A 17,278-nucleotide genomic window follows, 5' to 3' on the forward strand; every position below is an offset into this window, starting at 1 on the left:
AAAATAAAACATATTATGACATTGATACGAATTACACATTCTTGTAGTTTATTCATTACAAGATTCTGAAATGGTTAAAACAAAAACATCACAAACAGATCAAGATACTTTATGATCAATATAAGCACGTGACCAAAGTCCTCGTTCACCTCATCTACAATGAACAGCTGATAAAACTCTGACACGAACACCTTTATCCCGTAAATCACAAAAATCACAAAACAAAAGCATTGTTAGTAATGCAAAATCCCTTTTCCATACAGATTCATCGTCAAAAGTTTTACAAATAGACGAGTATATTAAGCAAAACATTTTTTTCTGTGAATTTCTACAAAACGGCTTAGACCCTATTGTGCCCAATTACTTGCATCCTCAGGATTCAACGTTATTTAGTAAGTAGAAACCAAGGAAAAATGATATTCACTCTTCAACGGATGTTATCGTGAAAAACATAGCATTACTGATTTTGAACGATATTTTGAATTTTCCGATGATACCAAAAAGAAAAAAAACATAGAAGCTCAGACAGTTCTCCGTCAGTTTTACGTGATGCTCAGAACATTAAATCTCAAAGTCTTAGCAGACACTCGTCAAGATAAACTTTTACCTCCACATCATTCTTATGCATAATTGTCTTTCTTCTCTAGACATTTTATGCAAACCAAGTCAAATTGCTTGAGAATAATAAACACACACAAACTTTGACAACATATTACATTTATATAAATATAAATGGTCATCTCATGTTACCTACATGTATATTGCAATTGGTTTACGTCCGTCGTCGTGCGACGTCCATTGTCCGTCGTACGTAAACACAAATACACATATAGATGTATTCAATCTTAGGAAATCTTCCTTTCTTTTCCCATATATAGTTGAGAAAAACTAAAAACGAATAAACTACTGGGTAACACTTTTAAGAAAACTTATAGAAAACTATGCATTCAATGTGATGAGACGTTTTAATTTTAATTTAGATAATTACCCTACTTCTTACTTTGAATTTTCAGTAATCCATTTAATGCAATAATTCAACACAGTAAAACTTTGATATAATTGAATAAGACGCAATTCATTTACCAATCATTGTTTCATATAGGCCAAAACTTCAACTCATGCTAAAACTACTTGGCCTTTCATCTAGGACGTGCTTATATTTGGTCTAAGACACCATAGTCAGTCCGGTGTTAGTCTGATGTATGAATAACAAGTATGAAACACGTCAGTCAGCATGTGTCCTATTCAAATATTGTACTTGCTGACAATATCATTGTATCGACCATAGAACTTAATATAATATTTGTAAATCAGTACCATATGTTACAGGTATTAATTTTATATAATTATATTGCAGGATATTTGAGTCAAACGTATCGTTCTTTCATCAAATTTAAGAGGTAACAAAAAAACACTTTTCGTAATACGATATAATTATAAAACAGATAAAAACGGTTTAGGATTTAACAAACAACTATTTTTGGGGATATTCTTTATTTCAATTTGCTGCAAACAAACATGTAATTATGTTTTTCACAATCCTTAGAGCCTTTCATGTCCAGTCAATGAGATACCCTTACCCAATTAAAACGGGATATAAGGAATTAAAATATCTTTAAAGAAACTGAAAATTATCTGACTTGATATCAAATGACAGTTAACACAAAAACACGAAAGGAAAAAACATTATTTACCATAATATTCCTTTCCGCCAAACAGTCATTGACTTCAAGAAGTTATATTTCGTTTTATCTGCTAGTAACATCTTTATAATCCTGGAAAATAGCAGTTCGAGTGAACTGATTTGAAAACTTCAAATCATTAATCTTTAAAAACAGTTGTCTTCAATTTGTTAATTTTTTACCTAATGGAAAACATACTTTTATCTTTATATAAAAGTTATGAAAATTCAAATTAAAATTAAATAACAAAATTTTCAATAATCATTTTAAAAAACCATAACCTCATTGAATTTTTAAAACTATTTATTATATAAAGTTTACTATCTAATATTTTCATCACTTGAGCGATTCCAATATTTTTGCTCAATCCAAATTGTTATTATTGAAGACAATTAGCAATACCACATGCAATTCATCTTCGTGACTTTATAATTGATTAATTTTGATATGCGTTTAGGGGAATGTATTTTAACTAATGGGGTGTTAATTACTCAGGTACGTAAATATCATCTAGGTGTCAGACAGATTTGATACGTTAAATTCATCTATATTTCTGCATAGCCAAGTACGCCTTTTGTGAAAGTTACATGAGAAAAGAGCATTAACTCGACTTGCACGAGATATAAATGAATGCACCCTTCTTGACAGGTGATAACAATGGAACCTAACTTTTAATGGTAACCATTTAAACATAATACAACTTTACTTAAATAATAATACATGGATTTCTAGATTTGTTTAGAAACATTCTTTAAAAAAGTAGAATTTAATAGTTGAGCTTTATATGTATACGTACCCGCTGAGGAAATGACCAATTTAATGTAATGTTCTTGATATGATAAAGTTGCAGAAAAGGGTCTTTCTTAAAAATAAGAAGATTTTTCTCTAAACCTACTTCAGGTGGCCATGCGCTTTTACTAGTGCTATACTTATTTACAGGAGCTAAAAATTGAAATTAACAACATTTACTAGTCTACTGGATGATCATGATAAGTCTTCTTTTTATGTAAAAAAAACACTATGCCGGATAATTGTTCCATTGCCTATGTGGCATTTAGACTCAGTTTCGTAAAACTCCATACATATACGACCATTGTCTAGAGAGTATAGAACCACCTTTGGTTCACCTGATAGGTGAGCTATTTAAATTGAGAAATAAATATCCCATGGCATATTATATATTCCTAAAGAAGACGAAGTTTTCTAATACGATATTTTGACACCCTGTTGGATTTTTAAAAACGCATATTATTTAGGAAGTATTTTCTACAGAAACTCAGAGAGAAAGTTTTACGACCGGAAATTAAGATTCCCCAGTTGGATAAAGAAGTAATATGAGTGTTTTGTTCAAATCCTATCGGATTTTAAATTCTACAGGAAATGTTTTTACTCCAATAGAAAATTCTAAATATTCTTATTGAAGATTTTTAAAAAATTTTCATAGGGTCAAAAATGTAGATTTTTTTTTTTAAAGTAAGTTTCTCACATTACAGGTGAAATACATCAGTAACAAAACTTCATGGTAGTTTTAAACTCTTCATGCAATCATCCGGATGTCTATCATATGACATACGGTTTTTTATTAATTTGTATAATCGACATGAGTGCATTAATTGTAACAATGCTTTATGTAAACATTCAACAATCATTATTAAAACAGTATGATACTTCTCTTAATTTGAATGAAATAAAGCAGTAAACAAGGCTTTTAAGAGCATTTTAATGAACTTATTTTCATGATCAGAAATTTGTAAAAATGACTTCATTGATAAACGCCTTCTTTTCTCAATGCGTTGATTTCTGTTCAATAATTTATTCACCTTTTTATTCATATAGAATAATTTAGGAAAAATCGTATAATTGATTTGTCTATCTAATGTTCATATTAGTATTGATATTTTCTAAGTATATGCCAAAATAGGCAGAGAATGAACATAAAAAGAGATTTTAAGGCTCTGCTATAATCTGATTGATAGACTGCTGTTTGAGCTAGACCGCGCTACAGATGAGCATTTTTGGCGTCGATTGCTACTACTGTTAAATACTAATTTTTTCGTCTACAGCTGATGCTGACATTGATTTGCAAATACATAATTTCAACTAAATCAACAGAGCCGTAAATCTTTTATAGTTTTACAAACTATTCATTTGTTTGGCATCCCGCTTAAAAATAAATCAGCCATGTCATCCAACTAAAATGTATGAAATTTATCTTTTCAAAGTACAATGGCAAATTTCACTGTCAGCCACTATTTCAAACTATTTGTATTTACAGTATTTTCATTCGTTGTACAATTAATCCATTGATAGAAATATATGGGTACATTACAAAGGGAAAGTTACAGCTATTCCAATTGTAGGGAATATCCAATGAAACACAAAAAGAAAAAAAGTTACAGAAGTATTTAACACCCCTCTATTTTTTGTAGAAGGAAATTAAGAGGTTGCATTTGCAAGTAGAAAGTATATACCAAAATTGTAGATTACGTAACGTGAACATATAATTGGTATACTGGCATTGTCATCGTAATATTGTTAGAGATATGTCGACAATTTTTTGAGAAAACATCGACTTTATTTTTCTATTGAATAGATAGCATTTGATATCAATATCAATTTGATATCAATATCAATTGCTATTGTTTTAAGGATGAAAAACAGTAATACTGTATATTTATTTAAACAATATCTTATTCAATATAGAATATTGAATGGGATAAGCAGCAAGCACATCCTATTTTAGCCCTTTCCCTTAAAAGCGAGGGAAATAAATAGTAAAAACAGTACACGTGTATTTTATTGTAAGTATAGTATATTCAATATAATCTTTTTCAGAAAGATGACATCATTTAAATACAGATACCAACAATATAAAAAGAGGAGAACTTTACATGTAGGAAAAACAGTTTTGGCCTTAGTCAATTGCATGCTTTGGAATTATTAAGAGAACCAAAAAAAATGCAAAGTAAAATTAAAAGCTGGTTAAAGAAGAAATTGGTTACGAGAAATAAATATATTTACTGGATAAAGTGTACATGTCAAATGACGTATTATTGTAGCATTTTAGGCACCACGAATGCAGGGACTGATGAAAACTCTAATTGTTAAACAAAAGGTAAAGATAAGTGAACTATGATGTCATATCTTGTTTGTTTTTATGATCTTACATGCTTTTTAAGACAGCTTGTTAAAATTAACAAAACTTGTTTTTGAGTCAAACGGATGTATATCACAATTTGATTTATTATAACGAAAAATGCAAAATTAACTTTGGTACGATAAACTATCAATTATTTTTTTTAAATTAATAAAGAAACCTTATGATTAAAAGGATGCAAAGTTTATGATTGGGCATGATCACAGTTTTAGTCAAAATCTACTTTTTTTCATTTTTAATGTTTACAATTCTTCAGTAAAACATTCATAATAATCAAAAAAATATTTGATTGTCCGTCGTCGAATTATATGTGAGCTACAGATCAAAAATGTTTGAAAACAAAGCTCAGGTGATGTTTTTGTTTACGTTTTGAATTGTTAAGTTTGACACCTATAATTTAATAAGACATATGCTAGAAACAGCTTATTTTTGCTCAAAACTTATAAGGTAAAAAATAAACTTGAAAAAGAGATTTTTTCGGTATATTGTACCAATGTAACCAAAGATATGGCACAAGCTTTTTCTGCAAATGGTTTATGTAAGGTAAAAAAAGAAGTCAGGCTATTAGCCATCAGTACAAAAAGAAGTAAGTACAAATTGTAAATAGTATAAAGAGAAGTCAGCATGCTTTTTAACAGCATAAAAAGTAGTCAGCATGGTTTGTCAACACTACAAGAATATGTCAGCATGTTTGTCAACACTACAAGAATATGTCAGCATGGTTTGTCAATAAGTCCTTTGAAGTCAGGAAGTCAGCGACAGCGTTGGCAACATCCACCCAATAACTTAAGTTAAATTTACTCTTGGGCTGTATCAATAAATTTCGAATTCCTTAGCCATGAAATCCTTGGAGCTGTGAGCGTGTTTTTTATTTGATCACGATTTGATTTACACTACTTGATGTTTTCAAGCAGAGTAAACGCACAGGAAATAGTATTTGATTCAGTCTGATGCAATTAAAAGATTACTAAAATTATGAATAAACACAGACAGATAGGATTGAATTCATCTTTTTTTTTTTGTCAAACTTCAAATGAATTCCAAGATATTCCGATAAGACACGTATCCAGAATCAATACCAGATGTTTCTGACATGCTAGGTATATATCTGAGGTCCTAAGCGCGCATTGTTATCCCTCAAAGAAGAGAGACCATTGTTACCCAGGTATCATACACATCACATTTAAGGTATGTTACAGTTTATATTTTACTTTATATATATGTTTCTCATATATTTCATTTGAATCACTCCCATTTCGAAACATCAATTTATATGGTCTCACTTAACTTATTCATTTGATAGCATTTTACTACAAATTTAGAACTTTTTATATAAATTTTCATAAATCATACACATCTTTCCAAATTGATAATAAAAAATATTGTTTGCAAAATACTACAAATATGTGAAGCAAATGATTGATAAAATTAATTACAACACAATTTTAAGAACAATATTGTCTAATAGTATTTCATTAACCTAAAAGACTAAATAGTCTTAAAGTATGTTCCATTTGAAAAACTTCTTTACAGTTGTACAGTTTTGGTCCATTTTGTCGAAATAAATGCTAGATTAATACATTGAAAACATTATTGACGCTTATTGCTCCGGGGCCATCATTCTTAGACGATATAAGTTTCCCTTTAATCCTACATGTTCCTTTAGTTGATAAGGAAAACCTATATCAAAAGTCAGTTTGAATAAGTTTTATGGCCCCAGAATTTTAACCATTAGAGTAAAAGTCGGATTTGAAATAATTATGTTTGTTAATAAACTTTCTTAAAGAACTCTTCGATATGAGAATAACTAAGTTATCGGAATTTTGAATGAAATCAACAGTGACAATTTCGAATGGAGTGTTTATAATGCGGTCTCTAGTTAGCTAGTTCCTGTTTGATCTGGGTTTTTCCCCCTTTAATTCTTGTTTTTAAGTGAATTAAAAAAAGTACTCTTAATAATGCTTTTTATAGCTATGCATATTTGTAAGGATAAAAAACTTATGTTAAACAGGTGTGTTGATTATACTAAATCAGTTGGAAGCTCGGAGAAAATTGCAATGTACAGAATTGAAAATCACATTTTCCATTTCATGTTTATGATTTTTTTTTCATTCAGACACCAAAATGCGGAGCCTCCTCACGTGTTTAATCCTGCTCTATCTATTCTGTAATGGTATGGTGTAATCAATAACTAATTAACAGTTCTAAATGTAAAAAAACCCACATTTTATTGACATTTTATTATTAAGTTAAATAACAAGAATAAGACTCATATATTTTTGTCCTTCTCAATTACCTAATACCTTCTGAATATCATCAATATAAAATGACTTTTTGTCTTAGAGGTTGAAGGACAAGAAATAAGAGCCGGAGAATGTCCAACCCCAGAGGAAGGACTGCGCGGGAAATGTCACTCCGTCTGTAGCCTTGACTCAGATTGCGAAGGGAACCTGAAATGTTGCCCCCATACTTGTAAAAACGGAAAGCCGGTCAGAAAATGTTCCGAGGCCATTCCCGAACTTCATTTTGACCCGTTTAAATAAGGCTGAGTTATAACCAATTTCACATAAAGAAGCGGAGGGATCAGGTGATCAAATTAGGAAAAATTAACTATAAAGTTATCAAATCAAAAGACCCAACCCGTTTGAGTTTCATTAGCATGACTTGTTTTAAGCAAATTTTGCCGTTTTGTGAATTTGAAACAACTTGTGAAATGCGATAATTTCTCTTGTTATTCTTTGAATATATGCTGTATTTGGCAAATAAAATTTTCAGCAGAGTTTAGTTAATTTTCATTTAAAGGCAAAAAACAAAAGACTATGTTTCCCAGAATCAATATTGGATGCATTCCTTATGAACGGAAGTGCAATAAATAATCGTACAAGATGGTGCAGTTTCTTTCAATGTTCGCCCTTGAATTCGAAAGTTGTTGAATTGTATTGATTGATCTATATATAAGTGATATTTACGCATAACTCAGAGGACACAATCACCAAAACTGGTGCGTATGAATACAGTCTTTCTTTTTTTTTTTGTATTTCACGAAAACTATGACCGACTCTCCTCGTGATCTCAATCCAGATCATGAACTTATATCATAATTACGCTAATGCACATATCATTGATGTTATTATTTGCTGACGGTTTAATGAATTCATTTTATTTATATATCATTATACCAAAGGTTTATCAATCAAATAACAATGAAAAACACAATTGTGTATTTAGACTATAAAGCTACGTATATAGCGTTTTGTCAGCATTTTCTCGGCTGTTCCAATGGTTTTTCCGTTTATTGCGCAATGCTCTTAAAAAAGCCCGATATTTTGATAAATATGATAGCGGAAGGAAAGGAAATAAAGGTAACAAAGCGTAAATATAAGGATTGATCATTTATTTCTTGAAAGATGTGGTCTCATAACTGCAACGGGGTGCACACACAAAATTTTTATAACGTGCTTTCTTGTGTTATTTACTTTGTATGCACACATCGTTGCAGTTATGAGAGGAAATCTTTTAAATACTAATCATATAATACTTAGTTGATGACATATTTGTAGAAAAAAGATTATGCACTTTTATTTTGTTCCCAACAGAAAGTATTGGCTTCAACATTATGTCAATTTTTTTTAAATTCATTAAAAAGAAGAAAAAAAGTTTTCTCTTGGTTTCTCATAGGTGAAAATGTGTCGCCTCCAACGAAATCAATATATAAAATTTGATATGTTAATCAAGTTATAATGAGAATTTTATTATGGGCAATGGCTACGAAAATTTTTTAAAGATTAAAAAAAAACTACTGAACAATTGGTTAAAAAAAACCCTTTTATTTGCCCTTTTATGACGTCAATATTAACACTATGAACGTAGTTGCAGAAATTATTTATTGATTATTAAGTGTGGGATATTCTGGAAACAAAAAGCGTCATTTTGTGATTTTTAAAAAAAATCTTTTACGCATGGAAAGATATGATATGACGGAAACTGTACCTTTCACTTTTATTTTTTGTAGTGTTGTATTTTAAGTCAGTAAGATTTATTTCATTCTTGTAATCAGTATACATTATGATGTAAGTAAGAGTTACCCATTCTTAAATGGTCTGCTTTCAATCGCTTCAGTTTCCAGGACTGCGTTTTGAATAAGTATTACGACTTACGATCCGATTTATTAATGTTATCCGTTTATAAGTCGGCAAAGTTTTAAACCAAACTTTTATTCATTTAGCCATATAATAAGAAAGATACGATTTTGTAAACAAAAATGTATTTGCATTGATGATCGTTGAAGAAACTGGAATGATTTTGTCATTATAGCTTTTGTAAAACGCAACCGAGTGGTCAAGTGGGTCCAAGCCACCCCCCCCCCCCTTTCCGACTCCGCTCTAGATACGATAATACTTGTATATCAATATCCATGTCAACTTATTAATTAGGGTAAGATTCGAAATTTGAAGATCAGGTTGGTGTGATCATACCAAAGTAAGCCTCCCCCTTGGCAAAATATTCAATGTTTATACTTTTATCACATTTTATTAGTAATGAATGTTCTTTGATTTTAAAACATTTTTAACAGTTGATAAATCTGTCAATGTCAGTGTATATGGATTATCTAGAACCAGATTCAGACCAATATCGCGTAATCCTCAGTATCCATTAATTATTTCAAACTTAAAAGGACTTCGTAAATCCTATACTCCTTTAAATGAAATGACTATGGAAAACTAATTTGTTTCTTTTGAGGGTTTTTATCGTTAATGGCTTTTGAGCCTGAACCGGCTAAGAATCGTCCCAACTTTAAAATAAGGAAGTTCACTTATTCGCGCTTAGTTTAAAAAACATTTATTGAAAATTGAGTGGATGTTTTCCAATTGAGAGATAATTGATTGACTGGAACATTACAAAGGAATAGATATCAAATTGACTTAGGGTAACTCCCTGTTTATTCATACATGTATGTGATGTAATGTTTATATGATATCATAGTGTTTACGCATAAAGGTTTAATGCATTTACGGAAGTAGAATTCTACTTTTTCCATCAACACGCTATATAATTGACACTCTGGGTTTTTGGCGGTCCCGCCTTTTAATCACTAGGCTGCATCTTCATCGGGTCTGGTTATTAGTCACACCATATGACCATTTATCTTCATACGTGTACCAACATATATATTCATTTACTTGAATCAGACGTTGTCATTATCGCCAATAAACTCGTCTCCTGTAATAAAGTCTTGTTTGTTACTCTGACACCTAATAGTTTAATTTCATCTGCAAAAAATGATAGGTTTTTCTTCTGGTGTCTTCTATCAAGATAAAAATCTGAATGGGCACTTCTAAAAAAACATAGAGAGGAAGTGTCCATCATTGACATTGTAAATATGACGGTGAAAACGACAAATCCAGTGCGACAGCTAGCAATATTACCTAAAACCCAATCCTACTTTACGCCTATAGTCAGATATAAAAAGAAACATTCATTCGCGTCATACAAAATGATACTTAGTAATATGTGCTATCCATTTTATACCCAGATAAACATATACAAGTAAATTTTGACCTATATCATGTTCATACAGATTTTACTTATAAATCTATATTATTACGATTAGCACACTCAACTCTTTAGTAAAATGTAAATAAAAAAAAAACAACAACAAAAGATAAAAACTATTTAATAAATCAAATTCAAATTTATGCCATCTTGAAAAAAGAAGTATCAAGAAATTGAACGACATTGAATAATGAATTACGAAACATAAATGTTATCTGAAAGTAAAAGACAAATTGCACTGAGAGGAGAAAAGTTTCCCGGTATGACACTAAGGTGTAGGGTCAGCCCAGTGTGTCAGATCAATGTCGTTCTGAATGTCTGCACAGTCCACTTCAGGCAAACTAAAAATTAGAAATAAATGATTTGTGAATCATTTTACAATTATTGATTTTAAGTGTGGTATGATTTCTGGTTACAGCAATGTTTTTGCATTTGAGCCACCCATGTAACAATTTTAGGTCCACATTTTCTTGTTGCTTCAAATTAGCATTTAAAGTTTATTACTAAAATATTTGATTCTTTTCTCATATCAATTATTCCATGATGTCGAATCATTGCGAAATGTTGTCAAAATCTCAACATCCCTTGAATGAACTAACCCGTGAATGAAAACGTTCTTCTGTATCTTCCCAATGTTCATATTTCTACAGATAACTTGAGCCAGAGTGGTGTTCTTGATCTGGTCAATTTGGGAAAGACGAAAGCCTGCGTAAGGTTTATTGTTTTCGTAGTAGAAGCGGTCTCCAACCTTCAGCGCTTTGAACTGCAGTCCAATGATACAGGCCAGCGTTGGTCCCACTAAAGCGCCATCTAATGGCGTCTCGGAGACAGCGCCCGTAAACAAATCAATGTCATTGACATGACTGAAACAAGTAAACAGTAAAAATAAACCTGTTAAGATTTAATGTAGATATTCTTTAAAATTGGATAGAACCACTATACATATAGTAATTCATGAAAATGTCAGAAATGTACTCACTACCTGACTTCACAATCATACGTTTAAAGTTTGATTTGCCTAACAATCAAATTCATTTATTCATAAAATGAAAAAGTAACTGACAATAATTTTCTTTTGATATGATTTACTTACAGGCGTATTCTAAAAAACCAATGACTCACTCGTAAGTTTCCGCTAGGAGTTCGCGGACATCTTGGGTGTGGTCCACAAGGCCGGAGAACTTGTTGGTGGTGTACAGGTTACACATCTTCCTGTAGCTCATGTAGGGAGGGATGGCGTGGTCCCGCCCCCTGTTGATGTTGATGGAGATCAGGTCTGACCCTGTACCGGGACCAATCTCAAACAAATGGTTCAGTACTTCCTCTGACTTTAACCTAAAAGATTTTATCTTATCACTCAAGTTTCTAGGTAATTCAAAAAGGAACTTATAAAGAATGGAAAGGACCTGACATCTCTTTTTTGACGATCAAAAACGAGGAGGTTAAACCGTTAATAAACATGAAAAACTTATTTAAAAAAGAAACTGAAGTATTATATGAATGTCAAATAACAATGTTTCAAAATGAAATAAAAAAAATGTCATTGAAAAATTTACCTGTCAACACTTTGGGACCGCTCAAGGTAGAGGCCACGAATGGTTTGCTCGATTCCTTCCCTTTGATACAGATGGTCCGGAATATTGAAGATATCCCTTAAACGGTCCCGGTGGTAGTCACCCGAGGCCGGCTGAAATCCGACGAAATCGTTGATCATGCTGTGTCCAAACCGGAAAGCAGCAGCGAAGAATCCCTGGCGGATTGTAGGGTTAACGCATGCATCGTATCCCTCGAAAAAGGAACCTTTGGGGAGGGGTCTGAGTTGAAACTGGTCCATGATGTCATCACCGAGAATCAGTGGCAGGTACTCTGTGTATGTGATGTGTTGGAACATGGCGCCCACTATTTTTCTGGCTTCCTGGAAGAGCCTTTCATCGTCCCAATTAGGATACAGCTCCGCCAGCTTTCTGGCGAGTCTGTTGTGTTCACGAAGCCAGAGCGTGTGCTGAGCAATAAGTGGAGCCTGTTGATTTACTCGACCATCGCCTTAAAAAAAGACATTGTCTTCACAATAATTGTAAGGAATATAATTAGTATTTTACATATAGGGAAATCTTATGAAAAGTCTTTAAATTTAAAACACATTGGTATATATAAGCAATAAGATGAAATCTGAATATATATCTGCAAATATGCAACAATGTGCAGAATGTCTAGCAATGGAGGGATAATTACCAGAGTGGAAACATTTGAAGGTTGTTTCGCGACATCCGTCCTCCGGTTCGTCTGTGGGAGGCATCAACTCACCTTCGCCGTGGGGGTGGTCTTGCGTTGTCAGTAAACCTGAAATAACGCGGGATAAGCTTTACTAAAATGTCTTTAAAATTGTTGTAAAATAACAAGGGAATACAAAATAGTTTTTGCTGACCATAGCCATTTGGCATTGGTGTTTGACTGTCTTTATTCTGATATCATTACAATTATCATCTCCAGCACTAATTATTATTATTTATTTCAGCTTTCTCACATTTTAAGCTTCTATCTAAAACTGATGGCGTTTTGATATTGACACCGTTAAACAGCAGACTAGTATTAAAATAAAACTCCTAATCTTATTCCTTCTCTATTCCACTCTGTATTCTTATGAAAAAGAAAGAGAAATATAAGGTTCAGAGACAAATTTGGTCTCTCGTCACTTGTTTACGTCAGACATGAGAAAGGTTGATCTACAATTCCAGTAGGAGAGTAAATGCTAAGCGATAGTCTCACCACCGATAAATGTTCTTAAATCCGGGTAATCCTTTTCGTTTGATCCGTAAAACGACGAGCCGTCGATGTACATAGTGTACTCTGTGATGGTCTGACGCACCTCTGTAAGCAGGTAACCATTTAAACACATAAACATGTAAACAAAAAGCATGAAAACATGTGTACTGTAAACAATGCATATGTAAACAATAAAGTCTAAACATTGAACATGTAAACAATAAACTTGAAATATGAACGATGTCAGTCTTCAATATATTCAAAAATCATCATGGTGTATGCAATAATAAAATTCTTACCCTTCAAATATCTGTAACACTTTTTTTTAAAAATTGGTTTTTAGAATATAAAACATTAACAAATCTAAAAGCATGTCAAACACACAGACAACAAATTTCAGAAGTACTTTTCAGATTCATTGTAACGAATATAATTTCTTTTTTTTTAATAGCTAGCATATGTTACATTGGAACATTACCGAAGTTGTAAAAATCTAAAGAAATTTTTAAATTAATAAATACTAACTGAAATTGCAATTTAAGTCGGGAGATGCTTCAGAGCGAGAGAAATTCAAACAGCGTACTCCAAAGGGGCCGTAAAATGGGTCATTGCCCCTTATTCTTAATCTCATGATACAGTTAGGGTCACTTCTGTGGATACCACAGCAGTCCAGATCTTCTCCGTCGGGTGCTGGTAAAACATCAAAATAGAAAAATATTAACAGTAAACGTTCTCAGAATTAGACACGTATAGTATCCTTACAATTTATTTCTCATTGATTTGGATCAAATCAAATTTGAGAGTGAAAAAGAAAGACTACTCACTTTCAGATTTTACGTTTTCTTGAAGATCGTGACTCAACATTTGTCCAAAGAACATCAAATAATGGGTAAACCTTTTCAGTTCATGGCGCGGACGACTCTTGTCGTGTACCTTCAACCTAATTTCCCTGGGCTCCGGGAGAGGTCGAAACTTACCTCTACTCCTCGGAGCACCCATGCCTTGAATATAAAGGTATATTCTTTAGGCACTTTAATCATTTTCAGAGAACTGTTTCTTGCAATGAAGAATAGCGGTTGTTCTTTTAAACAAACGATTCCATGGTACACTGACTGTACATAATCGATAAACAATAAAATCAATAATTTTGGTAATTTTCAACCATAAACATAGTTTAGATAATGTAAGTAGCTCACCGTCCTCATAGACCGAGCAGAGGAACCGGATGAGCGGCGTTTCCGCCATTCCCCAGTAAGGATGAGCAAGGTTATTACAGCTCCCATTAATTGTTCTGAATTTTGAGGTGTAATCGCAAGAAAGCCTCCTCGCAAAATCACAATCTTCATCGTCATCTTCTTCTTCCTCTACCTCCTCAGCCTCACGACGTCTGTTTTTACTGATATAGAAGGATTAGTTATTAGGTTAGTTTTCACATCTCAACAATAACCATAAGATAGGTATTATCTTGTACATCTCATTTTATAGTGGGATTATATCTGACTTCTCATCCTATAATGCAAGTTTATCCGACTTCTTATTTGATATGGGGATTATATCTGATTTTACATTCAACTTGTTAATCTATTTTTAAAATCAAAAAATTAATATCAGACCATATGTATCCAGACGCTGGGAAGCTATAAAGGCACATTTCTAAAGTTAAAGGATAATTGGATTCCAAAACGAATTAAATGCTTGAATTCAGTTGGCGTCTTCTAATAGTTATTGGTGCGGTGTTTGTATTGGTGCTGTGTTTGTATTTTAAAGTAAATTTTCTGACCAGGAGTAAATATCGCCGTTGTGACGCTATCGTAAGAAGCTTTATCCACTATCTTTGATAAGCCATTTCTACTAACCTTTGCAACCATCTTCGTCGTGATTGGTAGTGAATCCTGCCCTGAACTGGATCGTCATTATAACACCTACAGTTAAAGGTTGCAGGAATTTTCAGTAGAACTTCTTGGTCAGGCTCGGGCAACCTTGAACGTCTCCTGAAGTGAGGACTTGGTTTTCCCGAGACGACAGAGCTGTACCCATGCTTATTAGGTGAATGTGGGCCGTACCCTTGTCTTTGTGAAAAACGTTCCGGGTTTAATGAATGTTCGATGTTTGTATTCAAAACCAATTCAATGTTGAAATTGGAGTATGCAGATGATGCAACAAACAGGAAAAACAACCTGAGAGTAGGAAAACAACACTTTTTTATTTTTGTTGAATAATTTTTATTTAAGAAATCGAGATATTAAAAATATCGGTGTGGTATTATAGAAATGTTTAATGCCTGAGCAGTCAATAGACAAGAATATCTTTTCCCTGGTGCACAGAACATTTCAGTTTGTTGTATCGCCCTTGAGCTGTTATGCGCACCATGAGAAACATCCTCTGGTCTAATGACTGCTTTGGCGTCCAATATTTTTGTTTATTTTCTAATTCCATTTTTAATATTTAGTGTTCACAACTTGTTTTCATATCATTGTGCATTAAATTCATTATAAATTAATACCTATTGGTGATCTAAATGATCAATTTCAAAAATAATAGTAAAACAAACATATTTGGTTCTTTTGGCTTTGTATCAATTAAATTAAGTTACTTTAACAGAAAAATCAAACTTTTGTTTACCACTAGCGTCAGAGCAATGTTACTCATATATTCAAATGACAGTTCGTGTTTTTATCGGAATATGTTGCCAATCAAATAGATCGCAGTATATTGACCGATGGTCAAATACACAGGTTTTAATTGATAAAATAAATACACATACAGAGTAGACGAAAACATTAAGTTTCTTTTAAAGCAAAGTCCTTTTTCGTTAGGTTATATTTTTTTTAATTGCATACAATCTAGCACATTATTGCCATTCAAATGTTCTGTTTGGTCTTTTCCGCACACAAAGTTATGAATTGTATTCGTGTCTACTTTTGCAGGCATATCAAATTCTGGTTTTATTTAGCGATACCTTCTTAATATGTGTGGGTTTTTTAAAATGATATCAAATATTACCTTCACTCCTACGTAATCAGAAAAAAATACAGTTAAGCTTTCAGGAATTTTAAATAATTAGGACGTTTTTTTCTAAAATTAATAGGAAACATGATATTAATATCAATGAATTGTTTACAAACGTTGGGATCATTTGGCTAGATAATTCAAACATTAATATACTTTATATACAAAACACTGCTATAGGATAATAATAGATAAAACAAACTAAGGTACTGTGATGAAGCTTACCCCGTCATGACTCCTAATCCCCTTGACTGGTACATTTTGATGGTTGGACCTGCAACCCCTATCTGAACTGGAGGGTCGTGAATCCACTTTTTTAAATCATGTATCAGATAATATGACCCTAAAACAATTCATTCGGAGATGTAAATGAGGCCTCCTTCTTATTGATTTTTGGTCACGTGATTGACTGTATTAGCTGATTGTTTTGGACTGATTAGGGCTCGAATCCAACGAAAACAAGTCATTCTTATGCACTGTTTTGATATTAAATTATATACGTGTTATATAAATGATGGGTAGAACAGGTCATTATTTCAATAAACTTTTTGTTATAAGGAACCTTATTTCATTCAAACAAACCAAAACAATAAATACTGCGCCTGAAATTTATGCCAGTGCCAAGGTGGCATTTTTAAATACCCGTCTTAGACAGCTAACAGAAAAAGTTTGTAACCACCTAATTGCATTAGTTATTATTGTATCACACAAGTTAGGTGAGATATTTACCATAAAAATGTAAAATTTTATAACATTTTCAGGAAACAGCCGATTTAAATCAAATCCCTACTAGAAATACTTTCCTCAAATCTTCATAAAACATTAATATTATCCAGCCGATGTCTGTTCATTTATCTTGCTATTGGTCATCTATTTTCAATAGCTGTTCATCTGTGACGTCACAAAAATTGGAAAATTTCTGCAATTTTGCAAATAATTGAAAATATTGCAGTTTTTCCTTCATATTTTGCCTTTGATAGTATAGAGCACAGGTCTGCTTTCTTACGTATGTGGTTTGTCTGATAATTAAAAACATAATTTAAAATTGAACGTGAGCAAGCATGAGCTTGATGTTTCTAAGTAAAAAATTATCGCAAACACCCATTTTTGCGCT

The 17,278-nt window shown here is 32.3% G+C and overlaps 1 protein-coding gene across 1 annotated transcript; it reads right to left on the minus strand.

The window, feature by feature from the left end:
• Positions 1-10,507: 10,507 nt before the first annotated feature.
• On the minus strand, positions 10,508-16,518 carry LOC128155946 (chorion peroxidase-like). The gene is made up of 11 exons (XM_052817848.1): positions 16,390-16,518; positions 15,012-15,332; positions 14,352-14,551; positions 13,980-14,156; positions 13,681-13,845; positions 13,159-13,260; positions 12,625-12,732; positions 11,949-12,435; positions 11,515-11,727; positions 10,992-11,255; positions 10,508-10,733 (listed from the first exon to the last, which is right to left on the minus strand). The coding sequence occupies exons 1-11, from the start codon at positions 16,422-16,424 to the stop codon at positions 10,661-10,663; spliced, it is 2,145 nt and encodes a 714-aa protein (XP_052673808.1). The 5' UTR covers positions 16,425-16,518; the 3' UTR covers positions 10,508-10,660.
• Positions 16,519-17,278: the final 760 nt, after the last annotated feature.

The sequence above is a fragment of the Crassostrea angulata genome, chromosome 7, assembly GCF_025612915.1.
Source record: "Crassostrea angulata isolate pt1a10 chromosome 7, ASM2561291v2, whole genome shotgun sequence".
In the NCBI taxonomy this organism is placed as follows: Eukaryota; Metazoa; Mollusca; class Bivalvia; order Ostreida; family Ostreidae; genus Magallana; species Magallana angulata.

Excerpts from the sequence above, each read along its gene's own strand:
- LOC128155946 (XM_052817848.1), bottom strand. The coding sequence starts at position 16,424 with ATGTACCAGTCAAGGGGATTAGGAGTCATGACGGG. Across the intron at positions 14,552-15,011 it reads CGACGAAGATGGTTGCAAAG|TAAAAACAGACGTCGTGAGG; the intron begins GTTAGTAGAAAT and ends CTTCTATATCAG. Across the intron at positions 12,733-13,158 it reads TTTAAGAACATTTATCGGTG|GTTTACTGACAACGCAAGAC; the intron begins GTGAGACTATCG and ends GCGTTATTTCAG.